Below are 19,904 nucleotides of genomic sequence, written 5' to 3' on the forward strand. Positions count from 1 at the left end.
AATTTCAATCAATATGGTTAATTGTGATTTTCTCAAAGTTGGACCGCCAAAGATCTGTTGCCCGTGTTCCTTTTATGATGAACACTTACATGCCTTTTCACAAAACCAACTAACAAAATGATCTAGGCCGTTGATCTTGCACATGCCACATCTACCGTTAAGATAATTTCCTAACAGGATAGTCATATAATGCAGAGGAATGCTGAACTCAGGGGGCATCCTTACAAAAAGAGGGATGAAAAGGTGCCCCTATTGGTTGAATGTCAACAACCTGCATTAATGTTCATTGAGAAGTTATAAATGTATTTGTTGACTTTCAACCAATAGGGGTGCCCTTTCATCCTCTTTTTTTTTCCAAGGATGCCCCTGAGTTTATCATTCCTCTAAATTGTAAGTTCTTCTAGAACTGGTTCTAGTGCCTTAAAAAAATAGGAATTTTTAGAATATTTTTCCTTTCCAAACCTTTCCAATCCAAACAGGGTCTAAAAAGACCACCAATGAAGCAGGGCCAAAGAGTGCCTTCTAGGAACGAGCCTCACGGTCACCCTTTTTTCTAGCATCTTCCTTTAATTAATCGGTAATTTTCTAAACTGTGAACCCAGAGGTCCAGGGTCTCTCAAAGAGTGGCTTTGTTTTTCCATCTTTTATCCAAATTTATGAGATCTGGTGATGGATAATTTACATACATTCTACATTAGATCTCCATTTTGACGGAGAGATTTCAAAACACCTATTGAGTCTCCCAATTCACGTGAACTCAATTTTTGTTATTTTATTTTAGTTTCAGTTTTGGGGGTTGATAAAACTAGAAACATGGAGGCGTCCGGTGAAGAATGAATGATCAATTAAATAAAGAAACAAAATAAAGGGCAACTTAGCATCACGCCACGTCTAAACTTTTGCCGAATTCTCAACTGCAAGATAATTTGTCTTACTAAACAAGTAAACATATTAGGCTGAGATTCTATATTGTGCATTATTTTTCAAAAAGTACTGTAGGGATTACACCATAGTATGATCCAAACCGTCCATTTGATGGGCCAGCCACAATGTAAATGGGTTGTGCTAAAAAATCATTTCTATAGATTGTGCTAAAAACCCCTACGATCTATAGATGAAGCATATCATGGAAACCTCTATAGATTAGAGGGTTGGGGTCGTCCCATAGAAATGATTTTTTTTTTCAAAATGTATTTAAGTTGTGGCCCATCAAATGGACAGATTGGATCATCCTATGTTGTAAGCCTACTTTTTACAAAATACCGGAACACACGGGCTTACACCATAAAAAAAACTCGCGATGGGAAATAGGAGTGGCCCATCATATGGTGCCCGCCCTTGATATTTGATCCAACAACAGCCCAATTTTTAAGAGGCTGCCATTGGATCAAACATCAAAGGTTGTACTTTCGTCTTACCACCCACATGGGACTTGATGCTCGGGCACCATATAATTTCTCTTGCAGTATTTGCACTTTTTTTTTTTTTTTAATCCGAAATTCCCGCTCACAAAGCCCTCTTTTTATTTGCTTTTGCAATTTTGTTTATATGTACTACAACTGACATGGTGGTCAAGCCAAATTCCATGGGGGTCTATTCCGAGCCGGGTTCTATATATATAATCTCATAATAGTAGAAGAACAGCTCCTCCTCTCCTTAGCAATGGCGGAAGGAGCACACGAAAAGAAAGTCCCGCACGTTTTGGTGTTCCCCTTCCCGGCGCAGGGCCACATAAACTCCATGATGAAGTTAGCACAACTATTCTCCTTAGCAGGCTTTCGCGTGACCTTCCTAAACTCCGAGCACAACCACGACCGCCTCCTCCGGTTCACCGACATTCACGCTCGTTTCCGTGGTTCGCCAGACTTCTGGTTCCGTGCCATCTCCGACGGGCTCCCGGCCGAGCATCCGCGATCGGCCGACCGCCTCGTTGAAATGGCCGACTCGTTGAGGGCCCACACGAAGCCATTGTTCCGGGAGATGCTGATTTCCGGATGCCGGGATCCTGAAGCATTTACATTTATAGTGGCCGATGGGGTCATGACATTTACAATTGATGTGGCCAATGAGCTTGGGATACCCATCTTTGCTTTCCGTACGGCCAGTGCTTGTAGCTTCTGGGCTTATTTCTGTATTCCCAGGCTAGTTGAACAAGGAGAGCTACCCTTTGACAGTAACTTCTCTATCTCTTCTTCATGGGTTCTTATATGCATCATTGAAAAAAAAAAACCCACTACTTAATCGTTAAAAAGTGTATGATATTTCCAGATAGTTGGAGGCCTATTGAATGATACTCTTAAGGCAGCATATGGATTGCCAGAATCAGGAATCAGAATTGGCATCATATTACAATTCCTATTTTGATTCCTGAGCCAATTTCGCCAGTCCACATGCATGTTGGGATATATGGATTCTATTTTCATGGAAAAAATGTTTCCAGGAAAAACTCCTAGAACAACCATATTTCATAGGGAATAAACCCAAATTGTCCTCTTATAGAATGTTCAAAATACCGTATTTTCTTAAAACGACTAAAATACCCCTGTCTCGTATAAAATGATGAAATTCCTCTTAGCCAAAATACCCTTATCTCAAGGAAAATTGACCAAAATACCCCTACCTCATGAATGACCGGCCGGCACTTTTATAAAGTTTGTATATCTATGATAAGTTTGTCTATCCACAGTAAATTTGAAAAAAAAAAATGAAAAACAATAAAGGTTTTAAAAAATATGAAAAAATAAAAAATCATAAAACATGGAAACAAATCCTAGAACTCCTCTATTTTATAGAAATTAATAAAAATACCCTATGTCATAGAAAAGGACAAAATTACCTCTATCATAGTATCACATTGAAAACATTTAAAACTCCCTTAAATCATATATGGGGGCGAGGTTTCTGAGGTATCGCGCAGCCTGAGCAAGCCACTATAAATACACCATCTCCATGTTGTTTGACTCATCCAACTCATTCATTTTATAAGACCTCACATAGATAGGGTGTTCCTAAGAAACCATCTCCATACCATAATCCTAACCATTCGATCTATAGGAGCCTAATTTCTAGCCATCCATTTCAAAACCTCCTCAAATCATAACCCTAACCATAGCTTATAATCGAAATCATAGCCATAACCATAATCCTAATCATAACCTATAGAATGAATGGGTTGGATGAGTCAAACAACTATGTGAGATGGGGTATTTAGTGGGCTGCTCAGCCTGCGTGATATCTCAGAAACCTTTTCCCTATCATATAAAATAATTAAAATACCTTATCTCATATAAATTGACCAAACTACTTGAATCTCATAGAAAATAACCAAAAAAATCCTCATCTCATGAAAAATTAATAAAAAACACATCTAACTAATTTAAAATTACTAGATTACCCCTATCTCATAGAAAATTACCAAAATGCTCCGATCTTTCATTCAGACTACCTCATAGAGATTACGGGTATTTTGGTCATCGTCAAAGAGATAGGCTACTTTGGTCGTCATTTTATGAGATAAGGGTACATGATCTTTTCTTAATGGAATAAGGTATTTTTTGCAACTTTCAATGAGATGGGAATTTTAAATTTTACTATGAGATAGGGGTTTTTTGGTTATTTTCATGAAAAATATTTTTTTCGTGATTCTTTTTATGAAATAAGGGGATTTTAGCTATTTTTATGAGATAGTGGTATTTTGGTCATTTATGTGAGGTAGTTGCCCCCATTTATGATGAATGACACGGATCCAACGGAATGCCCATGCTATTGGGCTCTAGGAAGGGAATAAAACTTGGCTTCAGATTCGTTTGGAGGAAGTTCTTCTAGACCCCTTGCTAACAGTGTAATAGCAAGGGGTGTGGAAATATCAAATCCATGGATTTGATATTTCCACACCCCCTGGTATTAGAGGGCACTGGAGGAACTTCCTCCAAACTGTTCTGAAGACAAGTTTTGTTCCTAGCAAGGCTGCCATTCACCTTTTCCATATATATTTAGATAATTTTTAACGAAAATACTGGCCAACATCGTCGAAATAGAAAATTTTAAAATTATAAAAATTCAAGGATGTGATCCAAATAGGAGAAAAGAATTTATCGAGAGGATAGTAGAAGTTTTTGATAAGCTTCCTCCGTGAGGAGCGATCTTGTATGTGTTCTTCTGCTATTTGTTTCTGCTCGTAATGTTTGTTATTTGGCTCCATGACTGACTTGGTCATGGTCTTTTTCATAGTAATAAATAGTTTACTGGTTAAAAAAAAAAAAATTTATAGGGAAAAATGTATATAAAAAAAGGGATTCGCTAGTCACCTTTGCAGAAGCTACTTCGCAATCCGTCTTTTGCATGTGATGACAGCAGCCTATGTTGACTTTTGCTTTATTCATTTAATTCATCTTGACAGGGCTGTCATTACATGCAAAAGATAGGGCACGAAGTAGCTACTGTGAAGGTGGCTAGCAAATCCCAAAAACCAAAAATCAGATAAAAATTCCATGAAAAACTTTCTGCACATCCAAACAAGCCTAGAGTGTGTTTTGATTGCTGGAATAAGAAATCATAATCCGCATGCCCATTGCCATTCTAGTGGAATCAGAATACCACCTATTGGGGGTGAAATATAAGATGGAACCATAAATCCCCATTCTATTTTGCCCATGACTTACTTTTACCACTGCTTATTTCGACAAATGAGGGAAATGGGTGGAACCGGAGTAGGTTGCCGATTGTTATTCCTGATTCCAGCAATCCAAAGCCATCCTAACACCTTAACCATGCCCAACTGTATAATTTGAGAAGGAGGCCGATGTAAATCTAAATACTATTTTGGATTTGCTAGGGACCATGGCAGAAGGCATTTCCATGCTGCAAGAGAGAGCAGCCACATAGGCTCACTTTTCAACAGATTTTGTCTTATTCATTTAATTCATTTAGGTGGCTGCTCTCTCATGCAACAGCTGGCCCATGCCATCCGCAATGCTCCCTAGCAAATCCCAACAAGAAAGCTGTGGTGCAGCTCGGGTTGGTTCGGGTTGAGGCCAACCCGAACCCAACCCGAGCAACCATTTACTCAACTGGTTCGACCCGACCCGAGTTCCAACCCGACGAGATTCAACCCGACCTGACCAAGCAGCCCTTTTTGCCAACCCGAACCCGACCCAACCCGAGTTCAACACGACCCAACCCGAGATTTTAAGCTTAAAAATTTTAAAAATTATTAAAAATTTAGGGTTGAACTCGGGTCGGGTTGCCCAAGCCCCCAACCTTACCCGAACTCAACCCGCGTTGAGAAAACTGAACCCGAATCCGAACCCGACTTGAACTCAACCCAACCCCGAGTTTTTTCCGGGTTGAACCCGCCCGAGTTGCACCCCTAAAGCTGTGCGCCTTATCAGCTTCCTACAAAATGCTTTTATTTGTGAAGTCCAAGGATCTCCCTTTTTATTATAGGTAAGCTGGTGTTTGGCGGGGACCCATACTGGTTTATTAGAATGTGAATGATATTTTATTAGAATGTGAATGATATTACAAACAGAATACAAAAGACTACAGACCATGAGAACAAAGATAAGACCTATCCTTCGAATTAATATCTAACCTAGTTAAAAAACCAGAGGATGGAGACATGGACCGGATAATAAGATGCGTGCCTGGGATGGAGACCTTTCTACGGCGGCGAGACCTCCCGAGTTTCTTCCGAGCCAAAGAACTCACCAACCCAGTCCTCCAATACGTCTGGAGGGAGACCCTCAACACCCCTCGTGCCACTGGCCTCATTCTAAACACTTTCGAAGACCTCGAAGGTCCCATCCTCTCTCAAATCCGCTCTCAATGCCCCAACATCTACCCACTCGGACCCCTCCACGCCCTCCTCAAATCGAAACTCCCCAATTCCATGCCCTCCAGTTCGTCCTCTCCTTCTAGCAGCACCAGCCTTTGGAAAGAGGACAAAACCTGCATGACATGGCTCGACTCCCAGGCACCAAAATTAGTTATCTATGTCAGCTTTGGTAGTTTTGCCACGGTGACTCAGGGCGAGATGTTCGAGTTTTGGCACGGTCTGGTCAACAGTAAGAGGCCCTTCTTGTGGGTCATACGACCAGACTCTATCATCAGAAAAGGAAAGGCTAGTAGAATCACAAAGGAGCTGGAGGAAGGTACGAGGGAGAGAGGATTCTTAGTGGAGTGGGCCCCACAGGAGGAAGTCCTGGCCCACCCTGCAGTTGGGGCATTCTTGACACATAGTGGATGGAATTCTACGTTGGAGAGCGTCTTCGCCGGAGTTCCGATGGTTTGTTGGCCCTTCTTTGCAGACCAACAGATTAATAGTCGGTTCGTTAGCGAGATATGGAGGGTTGGTTTGGACATGAAGGATCAGTGCGATAGAGAGATGGTCGAGAAGATGGTGAAAGAAGTGATGGAAGAGAAGAGGGAAGAACTGAGGAAGTCCGCACAGAAGATGGCGGAATTTGCTAGACGAAGCGTAGTTGAAGGTGGGTCATCTTACAGTAGTTTAGAGAGATTGATTGAGGATATTAGATCCATGAGCTTATAACTGCATTAGGATTTACTGTTTTAGAATCATCGATGCAAAACCTATGTGCTTTCATGACTCACTGATGGGAAAATTGCTGTGCTTTGATGGCTAAGTTCTGTTAGTAAGTATAGATATAGAGGATAAGAATCAAGTGCTTAAATATCCAAATGATATTTGGTAATTTACGGTTTTAATAGTAAATATTTTGTGTGCGAGCTTAGCATACAAGTGGATGATATCAAGAAAAGCCACCTCGGATGAATTAAATGAATAAGACAAAATTTGCTACGAGTAGATTGTTCTCCCTGATAAAGTAAGCAGGAGAATGGCTTTATGCGATAAATTTACACCCCCTTTTACCGGTTGCCGCTTATCTCTCTAGCCTTGGTGGGCTCTTATTGTTTAGATCTTTGAACAAGTAGGCCCCACCAATACATATTCTCACGACCATTACTCTCTCTCTTCTCTCTTTGAACAGGAATCTTTGGTGAGGCCAACAATGAATGGTTTAGATCTTCGAAGAAGGTGGCCATAATATCACAATGGACACCATAAAAAGTGTATTTATTTAAAAAATCACTTGTACTCACTTTCTTCGAAGATCCAAACCGTTCATTTATTAGAACCCAACGTACGTAGGCCTTGCCCAAAATATCATCTCCCTAAGATGATCCTAACTCTTCGAACCAAAGAGATTTTTATAAGGTGCCGTCGTATTAGATGATATTTGGGGCACAACCTAATTACATTGAGGCTCAACAAATGAACGTTTAGGAGATCTTCCTACAACTTTGTTCAGTGTGTATTTACGTCTGTTTGTAGGTGAGCCTATATTTTTTAAAATAATATGAAGCACCTTGTTCGAGGATCCAAATCATTCAATTGTTGGTCTGCAATGTTTTTTTGACTGTGCCCCCAAAATCGTCTCCATTTGATGATCCTAGCCCTCTAAATTGTAGGTAAACAATATCGTATTGAAATATCTACAGCTATGATTTTTAACTTCCCATTCTCTTTCTTTCATGTTATCCAGCATATGAGACTTCTACATTCATTAGCATGAATCAAGAAGGGATGAAGAAATCGCATGGAGTCTGGATTTATTCTTGGATATTGTATCCGCCTTGAATCCCTTAAACTGTGGGCTGTTAGTCACATCCACCTACAGTTTCAACAGTATCAAACTAAAAAAATCTGACCAGAAGCAAACAAAAATCAAAGCCCACCAATTCAAACTAAACACTTGATACATTCTTAAGAGGAATGCTAAACTCAGGTGCACCCTTACAAAAATTGGATGAAAGGGCGCCCCCATTGGTTGCACGGCACAACAACGCAATTAATGTTCTGTGACTTTTGCATATCATTAATGCTCTGTTGTGAAGTGCAACCAATGGGGCACCCTTTCATCCAATATTTGCATGGGCGCCCTTAAGTTTAGCATACCTCATTTTTAATGGTTAAAACCCTAATAAAAAGTCCCCAAACTAAAAGCACACAGTTCGAGAAAACGAATGGAATTCCATTGAATTTAATTTCCGAGAATCGAACAAATTAAGCACTCACTCTAAAATCTTAATAATCAAATTTTCTTCCCATAGATTTCTCACTGGCTTCCAACTATTTTTTATCAGGAGATTTTTTTTTTTCTGCGTAGGTAAGTTGGGATCGAACCTGTGACCTCACGTTGAGAAACAAAGCGTCAACAATTGTGCTACTAGCCCAACCCCTTGAGGAGAATTACAATTCGAGAACCCGTTAAGCAACATGGATTGAATCCCTTTTCCTCTTCCCTAAAAATCAAAACCGTTCCAATTCCATTCTGATCATGCCTACTTCATTTTCTTATAGTGATGACAACGTAGCTTTCAAATCAGGATTGGTATTAGGCAAGGAATTTAGGGTTAGTGTTAGGTTTTTGGTGTTCTAGAGAAGCGAATATCAGTTTTCTTTGATAAGAGAGAGATATAGAAACGGGTTGTACAACTTGGTGATGGAGGATCATTCTTTGTCATCAGTCGTGTGGAGAGAATTGGGGTTAGGGGTGACCCGCGACATGCTATATCAGATGATCAAGAGAGAAGAAGAAATTAAGTAGAACACAAGAGCTCAACCAAAAGTTAACCCAAATCAATATATTACCATCCCATAATATAAGTTCGTCGAAAATCCCCCCACTTTATCTCATACAACATTTTATATAACTCTTACATAGGACTCTCCACATAAAATTAACTACTACAATTTTCGACACCACAACTTACAAAAAGAAACACAACTTACTAGACTAAGTTAATGGAATACAACTTACTTGACACTAGTTAATAAACCACAACTTACTAGATCTCTTAATGAAATACAACATACCATATATAAATAATAAATGAGGAATTTGTAGGAAAATTCTTCCTAGCATTTAATTCAAAACAACCATGGCTACTCCACCTAAGCCACCTAGACGTGAAATGGCTGCCATTGCATCAGGGCACTTTAAGGAGAGAGAGAGAGAGAGAGAGAGAGAGAGAGAGAGAGAGACTTTTGCCCGGATTTGGGTGCACTTATCAGGGCACTTTATTTATTAGGTGAAGAGAGAAACTTTTGCCCGGATTTGGGTAAACTTATCAGTGCATTTTATTTATTAGGTGAAGAGCTGCGGCAAAGTCCCTAATGCATTCAACTACTCGTGGACCTAATATCCTCAATCAATCTCTCTAAATTACAATAAGAAGATCCCCCTTCCCTGATACACCGTCTCGCAAATTCCGTCATCTCATCTGATGATTTGTGCAATTCTTCTCTTTTTCCTTCCATTAATTCCCTCACCATCTTCTCCACCGTCTCTCTATCACAAGACCTATCTTTCATGTCCAAACCAACCCCCCATACCTCGCTAACGAATCGGCTATTGATCTGCTGGTCTCCGAAGAAGGGCCAACAAATCATCGGAACTCCAGCATAGATGCTCTCCAATGTTGAATTCCACCCACTGTGTGTCAAGAACCCACCCACAGCTGGGTGGGCTAGGATTTCCTCTTGTGGCGCCCACTCCACTAAGAAGCCCCTCTCCCTTGTTGCCTCCTCAAGCTCTGCCGAAATGTGACCCCCTTCACCCTTTCCAGCTACAGAATCCGGTCGTACGACCCACAAGAATGGCGACCCACTGTTTACTAGACCGTGCCAAAACTCAAACATCTCGTCACGAGTCACGGTGGCGTAGCTACCGAAGCTGACAAAGAGGACGGATTTCCTAATTGTCTGAGAGTCAAGCCACGTCATGCAGGTTTTGTCCACTTTCCAGAGGTCACTGCTACTACTGGTGCATGTAGTAGAAGTGGAGGGAAGGGAATTGGCTAGTTTTGATTTGAGGAGGGCATGAATGGGTCCAATTGTGTATATTGTCGAAATTCGAGAGCGAATATGGGAGAGAATGGGGCCTTCTAGGTCTTCGAAGGTGTTGAGTATAAGGGAGGAGGCTCGACATGTGTTGAGGGCTTCCGTCATGATGAGTTGGATGGCCCGGTCTGTGTGTTCTTTGGCTCGTAAGAAATTTGAGAGGTCTCGACGTCGCAGAAAGGTTTCCATTCCCGGCACGAGTCGTATCGCCCCATCCATGTCCGCATCTCCTGCAATAAACAGAAATCAGTTTTGCATATTGAAAATGATATGATGATCACTTCTTCCAATTTTCCACGAAAAACTGACAGAAATGACATGTAGTTCCACTTCATTAACAACTTTTGATCGACTGTTGAGATCATCTATTGGAATTCTAACTTCTAACCACCTTCAAAAGCTTAGCCCTCTTTGTTTTTTATTTTGAAAACTGAATGTGAGTCCAAAATTGATTATTAGACTCAAATTTATGCTTAGGCCCTGTTCATTTCAGATTGTGAAAATAGATGGTGAGGGCCCTAACCGATTATTGGCCCAAAACAAGTTTTGGGCTTTTGGGCCAATAATTGGTTGGGGCCTCACCATCTGTTATCACAATCTTAAACGAAGGGAACCTTAATTTCGAGTCCAATAATAAGGCCCTGTTCATTTGAGATTGTGATGACATATTGAGAGCTGCACACCGATTGTTGGACTCAAAATTTATTGTAACTTGGAGCCCAGTAAATGGTTTAAGGCTCTCAATCGGTTGTCACAATCTAAAACAAACAGGGCATTGAACTCACAGTCGGCTCTCAAAAAATTTAAAAAAAATAAAAAGAAAAGAAAAATTCAAATAAAGGCTTAAATGGGAATGTGTAAAGAGTGGGGTGCCCCCAATATCACTTCTCATATTCTATCAAAGCTTACCAGCACAAGCAGGGAAGAGAAATTTCCATTTACCTTGAAAAGGCACCTCTCCTTCTTCAATGAGTCTCGGAATACAGAGATTAGACCAGAAACTACAAGCACTGGCTGTTCGGCAAACAATGATGGGGATCCCCACCTCCTGTGCCACGTCAATGGTAAAAGTCATAACCCCATCGGCTATGAGACATGTAACGGGTTCAGATTCCGAGCGACCAGATATTAGCATCTCCCGGAAGAGCTGCTTAGTGTTGGCCTTGAGCGAGTCGAATATGTCCAAGAACCGATCGAGCGAGCGGGGGTGTTCCGCCGGGAGTCCGTCGGATATAGCTCGGAAGCTTAAGCCGGGCCAGCGGCTTAAACTGGAGTGGACGTCGTTGAAGCGTAAGATACGGTCATGGTTGTGTTGTGTGTTGAGGAATGTGACTCTCAAGCCTCCTAAGCAAAGGAGCTGTGCTAACTTGAGCATGGCGTTGATGTGGCTCTGACCTGGGAAAGGGAACACCAGTACGTGAGGGACTTTGTTTGGTGCGTCCATTGCTCTTTGCTGCACTTGGAGTTTGAGCTTTTCTGTATTCATCCCCTTGCATCGTTTAATATTGCGGTCACTCTCCAAGATTAATAATTGAGATTGCAATGTATGTGATAACTCTCGCAAGAATCCGACGGCCTAAGCGGCTAAGCAGTGACGTGTTTGCTGCAAAGGAACAAAACTATTGTTTTTAATTTTTATATGGTGTGAGCCCGTGTATTCCGGTCTTTTCACAAAAGTACCGTAGGGCCTAAACCATACATGGAATTTTATTTGGGGCACAACCTATTTATGTTATTACCCATCAAATGGACGGTTTGAATCGTCCTGTACATTACTTTTTAAAAAATAGTGGACTATAGGGGCTCACACCATATAAAACTAGCTGGCAAAAATTAAGAGATAGAACACTTTTCAACTCTCTTTTGAGAAGATACTCGTGCCCCACCCATGTGCCATCTTGACTTTGGAGAGTGATCTTTTGTCTATAAGGGCCCATCTTTAGAGAAGATCAGAGTTGTAGATAAAAATGAAAGCGGCGAAAAGAATTGTTTTTAATAAAATAAAGGGAGCAAAGCACCATGAAGTCCAATGGCACTCCTCTATGTGGTTCAGAGGTCATGTCCCCTAAGCATGGATTTACGACATGACTTGCTGTGCTAAACAAATTTGGCCACTCGGAATATGCTGACCTTCCTCGGAACTGATCGAGAGACTTGTGTGTCTTCTATGTAATTTAGAAAGGGAATTATAGAAAAAATCTATACATCATAGGGGTGGGATCCTCCTGTCGAATTGTTTATGGGGGCACAACCTAGTATACATGCGCCCCCCTTATAACGTGATTTGACATTAACATTGAGCAACATCAAATCATGCGTACTCCAGGGTGTGAAAATATCACCTCCCTATATAAAACTGGCAAAAATAAAGAGATACATTAGTTCTCAGAGTTTTTATATGATGCCCGACCGTCAAGTATATTAAAATAGGTACGGCCCTTGATATTTGATCCAACAACGGCTGTTGGATCAAAGATCAAGGGTGGTACTTCAGTACATCTTGGGCTGTTGTTGGATCAAATATCAAGGGTGGTACTTCATACCACCTTCACACTACTTGACGGTAGGGCACCGTATAATTTCTCTAGTTTTCAACTCTCTATTTCTCTAGTTTTCAACTCTCTTTCGAGAAGATTCTCATGTCCCACGTGCCATCTTGATTATTGAAAGTCGGTCGTGACCCGATAGGCCACACGTTGTTTTATGTGCAGATCCAATTTCCCCACTTGCCATTGAGTGAAACCCGGTTGTGGGCTTGTGGCTTAAAGACCTGGAATTATTTTATCTATGCAGCTCGTATAGTTTTTCGTGATCACGTTTGTCCATAAAAATTATATGAAGGCCACACAAATAATTATTTTTTATTATAAAATAAAGGAAGAGGAGGGGGGGGGAGGAGGAGGATAAATCAGTATAGCTATCCTTCCTCTGCCACAGCAACGCAGTTTCAATCACTCCATAATGATGTACAATGTACCATAACGAATTGAGATCCCAATGACAAGATTGAAGCACGCAAAAAAAAACGGTTTGGAGACATCTTGCTCAAGGTGCAAGGATATTGAGATCAGACGCATAGACATTGAGCAGAACTGAGGATGTTCATCTTCTGGTTATCGCCCGAAAAAGCTTCTTCTATTTATTTTGTGAGATTATCTTGAGAGGAAAATATAGTCCAATAAATTTGAGAAATCGTTAAATGGGTAATTTCTATCATCTGCCCCTATCTTTATGGACACATGTGATCTACAAACTCACAAGATGGGCCTAGATTAAAGGAAAAAACAAACAATGGCACATGGATCACGAGGATCATTTAATAGGAGAGTTGAACACTATTTTATCTCTTCTCTTTTGTTCCTTCACACCATAAGCGTCACTGCTTTTTCTTTTTCTTTTTCTTTTTTTCATAAGCGTCACTGCTTAGGCTCTTAAAACAAATAAAAAAAAACACGGGGGATTTGGTAATGGCGTAATGCTTCTCATTCTCTCCCCACTAAAGGCCCAAAAACTGAACAAGGAAAATATTCTGAAGACTCCAGTTGGCTTCGGAAAATCTCATCTTTTAGCATTTAGCTGCACAAATGACAAACTTAGCCACCCAATACCAAACAGCCTCCTTCAAATTTTTGTTTTTTAAATTGTCTCGTTCACCTCAGCAACCAACTGGGAGAGTCGTGCCAAACGCTATCATCAATACGAGCTGTGAAAGTCTGGTAAGAGTATTAATACCTTTCGCAATCCCGATACGAGCCTAAGTATAAAAACATGTAAAAAAGAACGAGTACAGAAAAGCTCTAACACAGAGTTGATCAAACAACAATGGAGGAGGCACGAACTCCCGAAAACAAAGTCCCCCACGTACTGGTGTTCCCCTACCCGGGACAGGGCCACATAAACTCCATGATCAAGTTAGCCCAACTCCTTTGCTTAGCGGGCTTTCGGGTCACTTTCCTCAACACCCAATACAACCATGATCGTCTCCTACGCTCAAGCGACATCCACTCCACTTTTAGCCACTGGCCCGGGTTTCGCTTCCGAACCATCTCGGATGGACTCCCGGACGAACACCCCCGCTCGCTCGAGCGGTTCATGGACCTATTCGACTCGTTCAAGGCTAACACAAAGCATCTCTTCCGAGAGATGCTTATCTCCGACTGCCGGGAATCTGATGGCGTTACGTTTATTATAACCGACGGTGTTATGACGTTTGCCATTGATGTGGCTGATGAGCTGGGGATCCCCATTTTTGTTTACCGTACAGATAGTGCTTGTACCTCCTTGGCTTATCTCTCTATTCCTCGACTCATTGAAGAAGGAGAGTTTCCTTTCCAAGGTAATATTGCAATTTCTATTCTCTGCACACCCTTCTTTTAGTAACGGCTACTCAATAAACATTTGGGATTTGCTAGGCAATCTCGCAGAAAACCATTTCGCGGCAGACTTTTGCATGAGAGAATACCCACCTCATGAATAAGACAAAATCTGCCGAAAAGTGAGCCTGTGCAGCCGTTCTCTTATCTAAAAGTCAGTCATTCCAAAAGTGGTTGTTCCAAACATTTTCTTCAACGGTCATTCCAAAAGTGGTTGTTAAAGTGTGGATTTCGGGTACTTTTTTCGAGGAATTTTTTTTTAAAAATGACCAAACATATCATTTTCAATTACCAATGAGATTTTCTGGGATGGGTAAGACTAATTTCAGTTTATTGTAGATGAGGCAGACTTGGATCGGGAGGTACTATGCGTTCCGGGAATGGAAATCTTTCTTCGGCGACGAGACCTCCCGAGTTACTTTCGAGCCAAAGAACACACCGACCCGACCATCCAACTCGTCATGACCGAAGCCCGCAATGCGTGTCGAGCCTCTGGCCTTATACTCAATACCTTTGAAGACCTGGACGGCCCAATTCTCACCCATCTCCGCTCTCAAATTCAGATGATATACACAGTTGGACCCATTCACGCCCTCCTTAAATCAAAACTCACAGATTTTTCACCCTCTGATGCTCCTACTTGTAGCAGCACCAAGTACAGTAGCTTGTGGAAAATCGACAAAACCTGCATGACATGGCTTGACTCTCAGCCACAGAAATCCGTCCTCTACATCAGTTTCGGTAGCCACGCAACCGTGACTCGTGACGAGATGTTTGAATTTTGGTACGGTCTAGTTAATAGCAAGATGTTGTTTTTGTGGGTCATACGACCAGATTTAATAGCTGGAAAAGGTGGAGACCAGATCCCAATAGAGCTTGAGGAGGCAACCAAGGAGAGGGGCTTCTTGGTGGAATGGGCACCACAAGAGGAAGTCCTGGCCCACCCAGCTGTGGGTGGGTTCTTGACACACAATGGGTGGAATTCAACATTGGAGAGCATCTTTGCGGGGGTTCCCATGATTTGTTGGCCTTTCTTCGCAGACCAACAGACTAATAGTAGATTTGTTAGTGAGATATGGGGGGTTGGCTTGGACATGAAAGATAGGTCTTGTGATAGACAGACAGTAGAGAAGATGGTGAGGGAGTTTATGGAAGGAAAGAGAGAGGAGTTGCAGAAATCATCTGATAAGATGGCAGAACTTGCGAGACGGAGTGTCGGTGAAGGAGGGTCGTCTTATTGTAATTTAGAAAGATTGATTGAGGATATCAAGTCCACGAGTCTATATTGACGCATATGGGATCTCACTGTTAGAATTATTAATTCAAACTGTACTGTGGGCCCAAGCCAAATTCTATTCACCCTTCTAGAAGTTAGTTTGATTTTATTTTGGACGTTTGAAGCCTTTTGTGTTTATTTTCATCTATAGCTATGTTATAGGAAGTGGTCTTTATCAAGTTAATAGATCAAAGTTATATGTTGAAGTCATATTAAGCTAGGATTGTAGAAAGTGTGGAAACATCTGATTTTGTGGGTCTGTTACTTGGATCTATGACCAATAGATATTTATGTAATGTTTCGTCTTATTTATTTTATAATGAATGGAGTGAAGATATGAAAAAAAAACATTGAAAGAAAAAAAAGAAAAGAACGTTTTTGCAAGATAGCAGAGCCAAAACATTGAAAGAAAGAAAAAAAGAATGTCTTTGCAAGAGAGCAGAGCCCTGAGACGTTTTCAAGAGAAGGCAGCAAGCACAAATTTTGGTAAATTTCCATCATGACCGATCCGCCATAACTATCATGCCGTAACCTGAGAACACATACTAAGGGCACATGACAGGGACGGATACCCATGGCCATGGGGTCAAATCCCACATCCAAACTCAGTCCAAGGTTCATGACTGCCGGCTAAAGGTAAATAATTTTTTTGGCAGTAAGTTATGAATTCCGGCCCAATTTTTTTTTTTAAATAAAAAATAAATGATTTAAATCCCATATTTGGAGAACTGTAACCTGTAACTAGGGCTGCAACTCGAGCCGGGTAAAACCCTACCCGCATCGACCCGACCCGAAAATAGTCTGGGTCGGGTTCAGGTTTCATGGGTTTCGGGTCGAGCCGGGTTCAGCATTCAAAAGCCCGCATGAATCTCGGGTCGAGCCGGGTTTGAAGGGGCCGACCCGACCCGACCCGAGTTACATAAGTTATAGTATGTATATTTTTTTCTATTGTTAGTTAAAAGTTAAAGGGATAATTATATTTACACCCCTCTAGTTTCTGACACATCCACTTCCACCCCTATAGTTTAAAACGTGACAAATACACCCTTGCAGTTTCAATTTGTTTAAGGTAGGCCCCCTCAGCGGAAGGTTCGTCCATAGATTGAAGGGTTAGGATGATCCGATGGAGCTGATTTTTTGGGCACACCCTAACTATGTCAGGACCCATCAAATGAACGCTTTGGATCAACCAAACAATGTGGGCCCACATTATTTGGATGATTTTTTGGTAGTGTTTGGATTCGGGTAGGGGCCCACATTATTTGGATGATCCAAAGCATTCATTTGATGGGTCCTGACATAGATATGGTGTGCCCAAAAAATCAGCTCCATCGGATCATCCTAACCCTTCAATCTATGGACGAACCTTCAGCTGAGGGGGCAAACCTTAAACAAATTGAAACTACAGGGGTGTATTTGTCACGTTTTAAACTATAGGGGTGGAAGTGGATGTGTCAGAAACTAGAGGGGGTGTAAATGTAATTATCCCAAAGTTAAAAGTGAAAACCCACGCACCCACTGTTACTGTATGTGAGTGTAATTTATGCTTCTATGAGTTGAGTTGATTCAAGTGTTTGATTCAGCATTGTTTGATTGTAATTACAACATTGTTTGATTACAGCATTGTTTGATTCAAGTGTGATGTGAGTGTAATTACATCATTGTTTGATTCAAGTGTAATGTGAGTGTAATTTCTGCTTCTATGAGTTGAGTTGCCTTGCCAAACAAGAATTTTCCTTAAAAATTTGCGTCAACGTGAAAAAACCCGACCCGAACCGACCCGAGATTTATCATGGGTAGGGCCGGGTTTGGGAATCGTGGGTTTTCTGAAAAAAACCCCGACCCGACCCGACCCGAGATATTTCTCGGGTAGGGTTGGGTTCTCCAAAACCCGACCCGCCCGACCCGAGTTGCAGCCCTACCTGTAACCTGTAAATCTAACTACTATATATAAAGGCGAAATGATGGGTTAAGTTCTTCCACCCTTTGCAGTTATTTTCGCTTGTGTCCCACTGCCATAATTCCAATTGTATCCCACATGGAAGGGCATTTGTGTCATTTGCCATTATTTTCCGCTTGTATCCCACCTTTTGATCCACACGTCAGCATTACTCTTTTACCATTAACCCCTTATATCCCACTGCCATAATTCCAATTGTATCCCACATGGAAGAGCATTTGTGTCATTTGCCGTTATTTCTGTTTGTATCCCACCTTTTGATCCACACGTCAGCATTACTCTTTTACCATTAACCCCTTTGCTGATATCTAACATCTGTCTCTATGAGAAACTATTTGAGGGTAAAATCATAATCTACATACGAAAAGTACCGACACAGGGTACCTGTCTATGACAATTGCGGCAAAAAACTATCAAGAAGAGGTAAAGACATATGACAATGACGAAAGAACTACTTTATATTACGCATACAGGACACTTACAAAATATTGATGGATTCCGGGCACCTAAAGAGGAACAACAATTATGGAAACCCCTATCGATTGGAGGGTTAAGATCAGCCTATATCGATTGGAGGGCTAGGATCAACCTATGGAAATAGTTTTACGGACACAACCGATTGATGTTGTGTTCCATCACATGGACGGTTTAGATCAACCTATAACCCTCTATAGATCGGAGGGTTCGGATCAACCTGTGAAAATTATTTTTGGGGCATAACCTATGTAGGAAGTGGCCCATCCAAAAGAAATTTCTTTTCTTTTTGTCTGGGATTTACACGTCAGTATTACTCTTTTACCATTAACCCCTTTGCTGATATCTAACATCTATCTCTATGAGAAATTATTTCAGGGTAAAATTGTAATTTATATACGAAAAGTACCGACACAGGGTACGGGCCATACCGTACATTTTAATAGAGTGAGGAGTGAGATCATCAAAATACGATGAGTAGTGCCATATAAAATATGGTAGTGAGAACATTAGAACTATATATAATTTCAAACCGTCGTTGTTACTTGGATGTTCCCACGCAGGTCGGGTTCAACCTGAATTTGGGTTGGGTCGGGTTAAGCTTTTTTGCAAATCGGGTTGGGTCGGGTTGGGCTGTCGGCTAACCCGACCCGAAACCTGAATTTGGGTTCCATCTAAAGAAGTTCTGTATATGTGTGTTTTCTTTTTCAACATTGAAATAGTCTCAACAGTCCACAATGGACGGTTTCGATAATCCTATGGTGCGGGTCATACCGTACTTGAATAAAGTGAGGAGTGTGATCATCAAAATATAGTAGTGCGGATAATATTTTCCTTTGTTAATTGTTAGTCCATGTTTGGTTTGGATTTTGAGAATCGATTGTGAGTTAACAACTGATTATTGGTGACTCACTATTGGTTCTCAAAATCCAAAACAAACTGGCTTGAGTTGAGGTGGTCAACAATTGGTACCATATCAAATCGAGTCAGCGCGACCCAACCCGACCCAACCCGAATTGGGTCGGGTTGACACCCAAGTTGCACCCCTAACGATGACGAAAAAACTACTTTTCTTTATTCACTATGTGCGGGTCAAATTACATAAATATTGATATTATGAATGCAGGACACCTGTAAAAATATTGACGAATTTTGAGCACCTTAAGAGGAACAACAATCATGGAAACCTCTATAGATTGGAGGGCTAGGATCGGCCTATGGAAATGATTTTACGAGCACAACCTATTGATGTTGTGTTCCATCACATGGACGGTTTAAATCAACCTATGATGTGGTCTGTACAATTTTAAATGGATAATTTAAATGGATGCATGTGCATTTTGCTAGTAAGAATCAAAGCATATATTGCTAGAATTCTTCTCGTAGTTGCGAAAATCATCTATCAATTAGGACCACAAAATATTTATGTAGGTCATAGGATATTTATGCATCCTCAAAAATTATTATTGTAATGCCCGGCCCCACTACATACACATAAAAAAATGGCAAATGGGCGTCTTTATCAATCTTGCATATGATTAATTTCCTTTTCTTTGTCTTTTGTAATGGAGTGTCCTTATCAACTTTGTTAGTGGGTATCACCCCCGCTCCATTCGTTTAATACCCACATCCCATCCATTTATTCATCACTACAACCGATCACCCATTCCTACCCCACCCTTCATCTAACCTTTAAAAAATCCCACCACATCCCCGTCTCCATATTTTCCACAACCAAACCCCCACACTCCTCTTCATAATCCTCTCCCAAAATTCCACACCAACAGGCCCCTTTCCTTCAACTTTGCTTTGGAAAGAAATCAATCCAAAGGTTCTACAAGAACATAAACAAAGTTAGGAACATGGGATTTTTCTTCTATCATAGAGAGGGACTGA

At 41.1% G+C, this 19,904-nt stretch overlaps 3 protein-coding genes across 4 annotated transcripts; 2 read left to right on the forward strand and 1 right to left on the reverse strand.

Annotated features, from left to right (window-relative positions):
- Positions 1-1,562: 1,562 nt before the first annotated feature.
- On the forward strand, positions 1,563-6,690 carry LOC143850771 (7-deoxyloganetic acid glucosyltransferase-like). Its single transcript, XM_077360021.1, has 2 exons — positions 1,563-2,173; positions 5,610-6,690. Exons 1-2 carry the CDS (start codon positions 1,663-1,665, stop codon positions 6,548-6,550), a joined length of 1,452 nt encoding a protein of 483 aa, XP_077216136.1. The 5' UTR covers positions 1,563-1,662; the 3' UTR covers positions 6,551-6,690.
- A 2,449-nt stretch (positions 6,691-9,139) lies between these two features.
- On the reverse strand, positions 9,140-11,441 carry LOC143850715 (7-deoxyloganetic acid glucosyltransferase-like). Its single transcript, XM_077359937.1, has 2 exons — positions 10,868-11,441; positions 9,140-10,155 (listed from the first exon to the last, which is right to left on the reverse strand). Exons 1-2 carry the CDS (start codon positions 11,409-11,411, stop codon positions 9,206-9,208), a joined length of 1,494 nt encoding a protein of 497 aa, XP_077216052.1. The 5' UTR covers positions 11,412-11,441; the 3' UTR covers positions 9,140-9,205.
- A 1,970-nt stretch (positions 11,442-13,411) lies between these two features.
- On the forward strand, positions 13,412-15,690 carry LOC143851012 (7-deoxyloganetic acid glucosyltransferase-like). 2 transcript variants are annotated; one of them, XM_077360328.1, is made up of 2 exons: positions 13,412-14,261; positions 14,647-15,690. In XM_077360328.1, the coding sequence occupies exons 1-2, from the start codon at positions 13,748-13,750 to the stop codon at positions 15,585-15,587; spliced, it is 1,455 nt and encodes a 484-aa protein (XP_077216443.1). In that variant the 5' UTR covers positions 13,412-13,747; the 3' UTR covers positions 15,588-15,690. The 2 variants fall into 2 exon arrangements, with proteins under 2 accessions (XP_077216443.1, XP_077216442.1); XM_077360327.1 differs by having other exon boundaries at positions 13,414-14,261; positions 14,638-15,690.
- Positions 15,691-19,904: the final 4,214 nt, after the last annotated feature.

This window comes from Tasmannia lanceolata, unplaced genomic scaffold (assembly GCF_043159265.1).
Source record: "Tasmannia lanceolata isolate RefF3 unplaced genomic scaffold, GAP_Taslan_0.1 ptg000018l, whole genome shotgun sequence".
Taxonomy (NCBI): domain Eukaryota; kingdom Viridiplantae; phylum Streptophyta; class Magnoliopsida; order Canellales; family Winteraceae; genus Tasmannia; species Tasmannia lanceolata.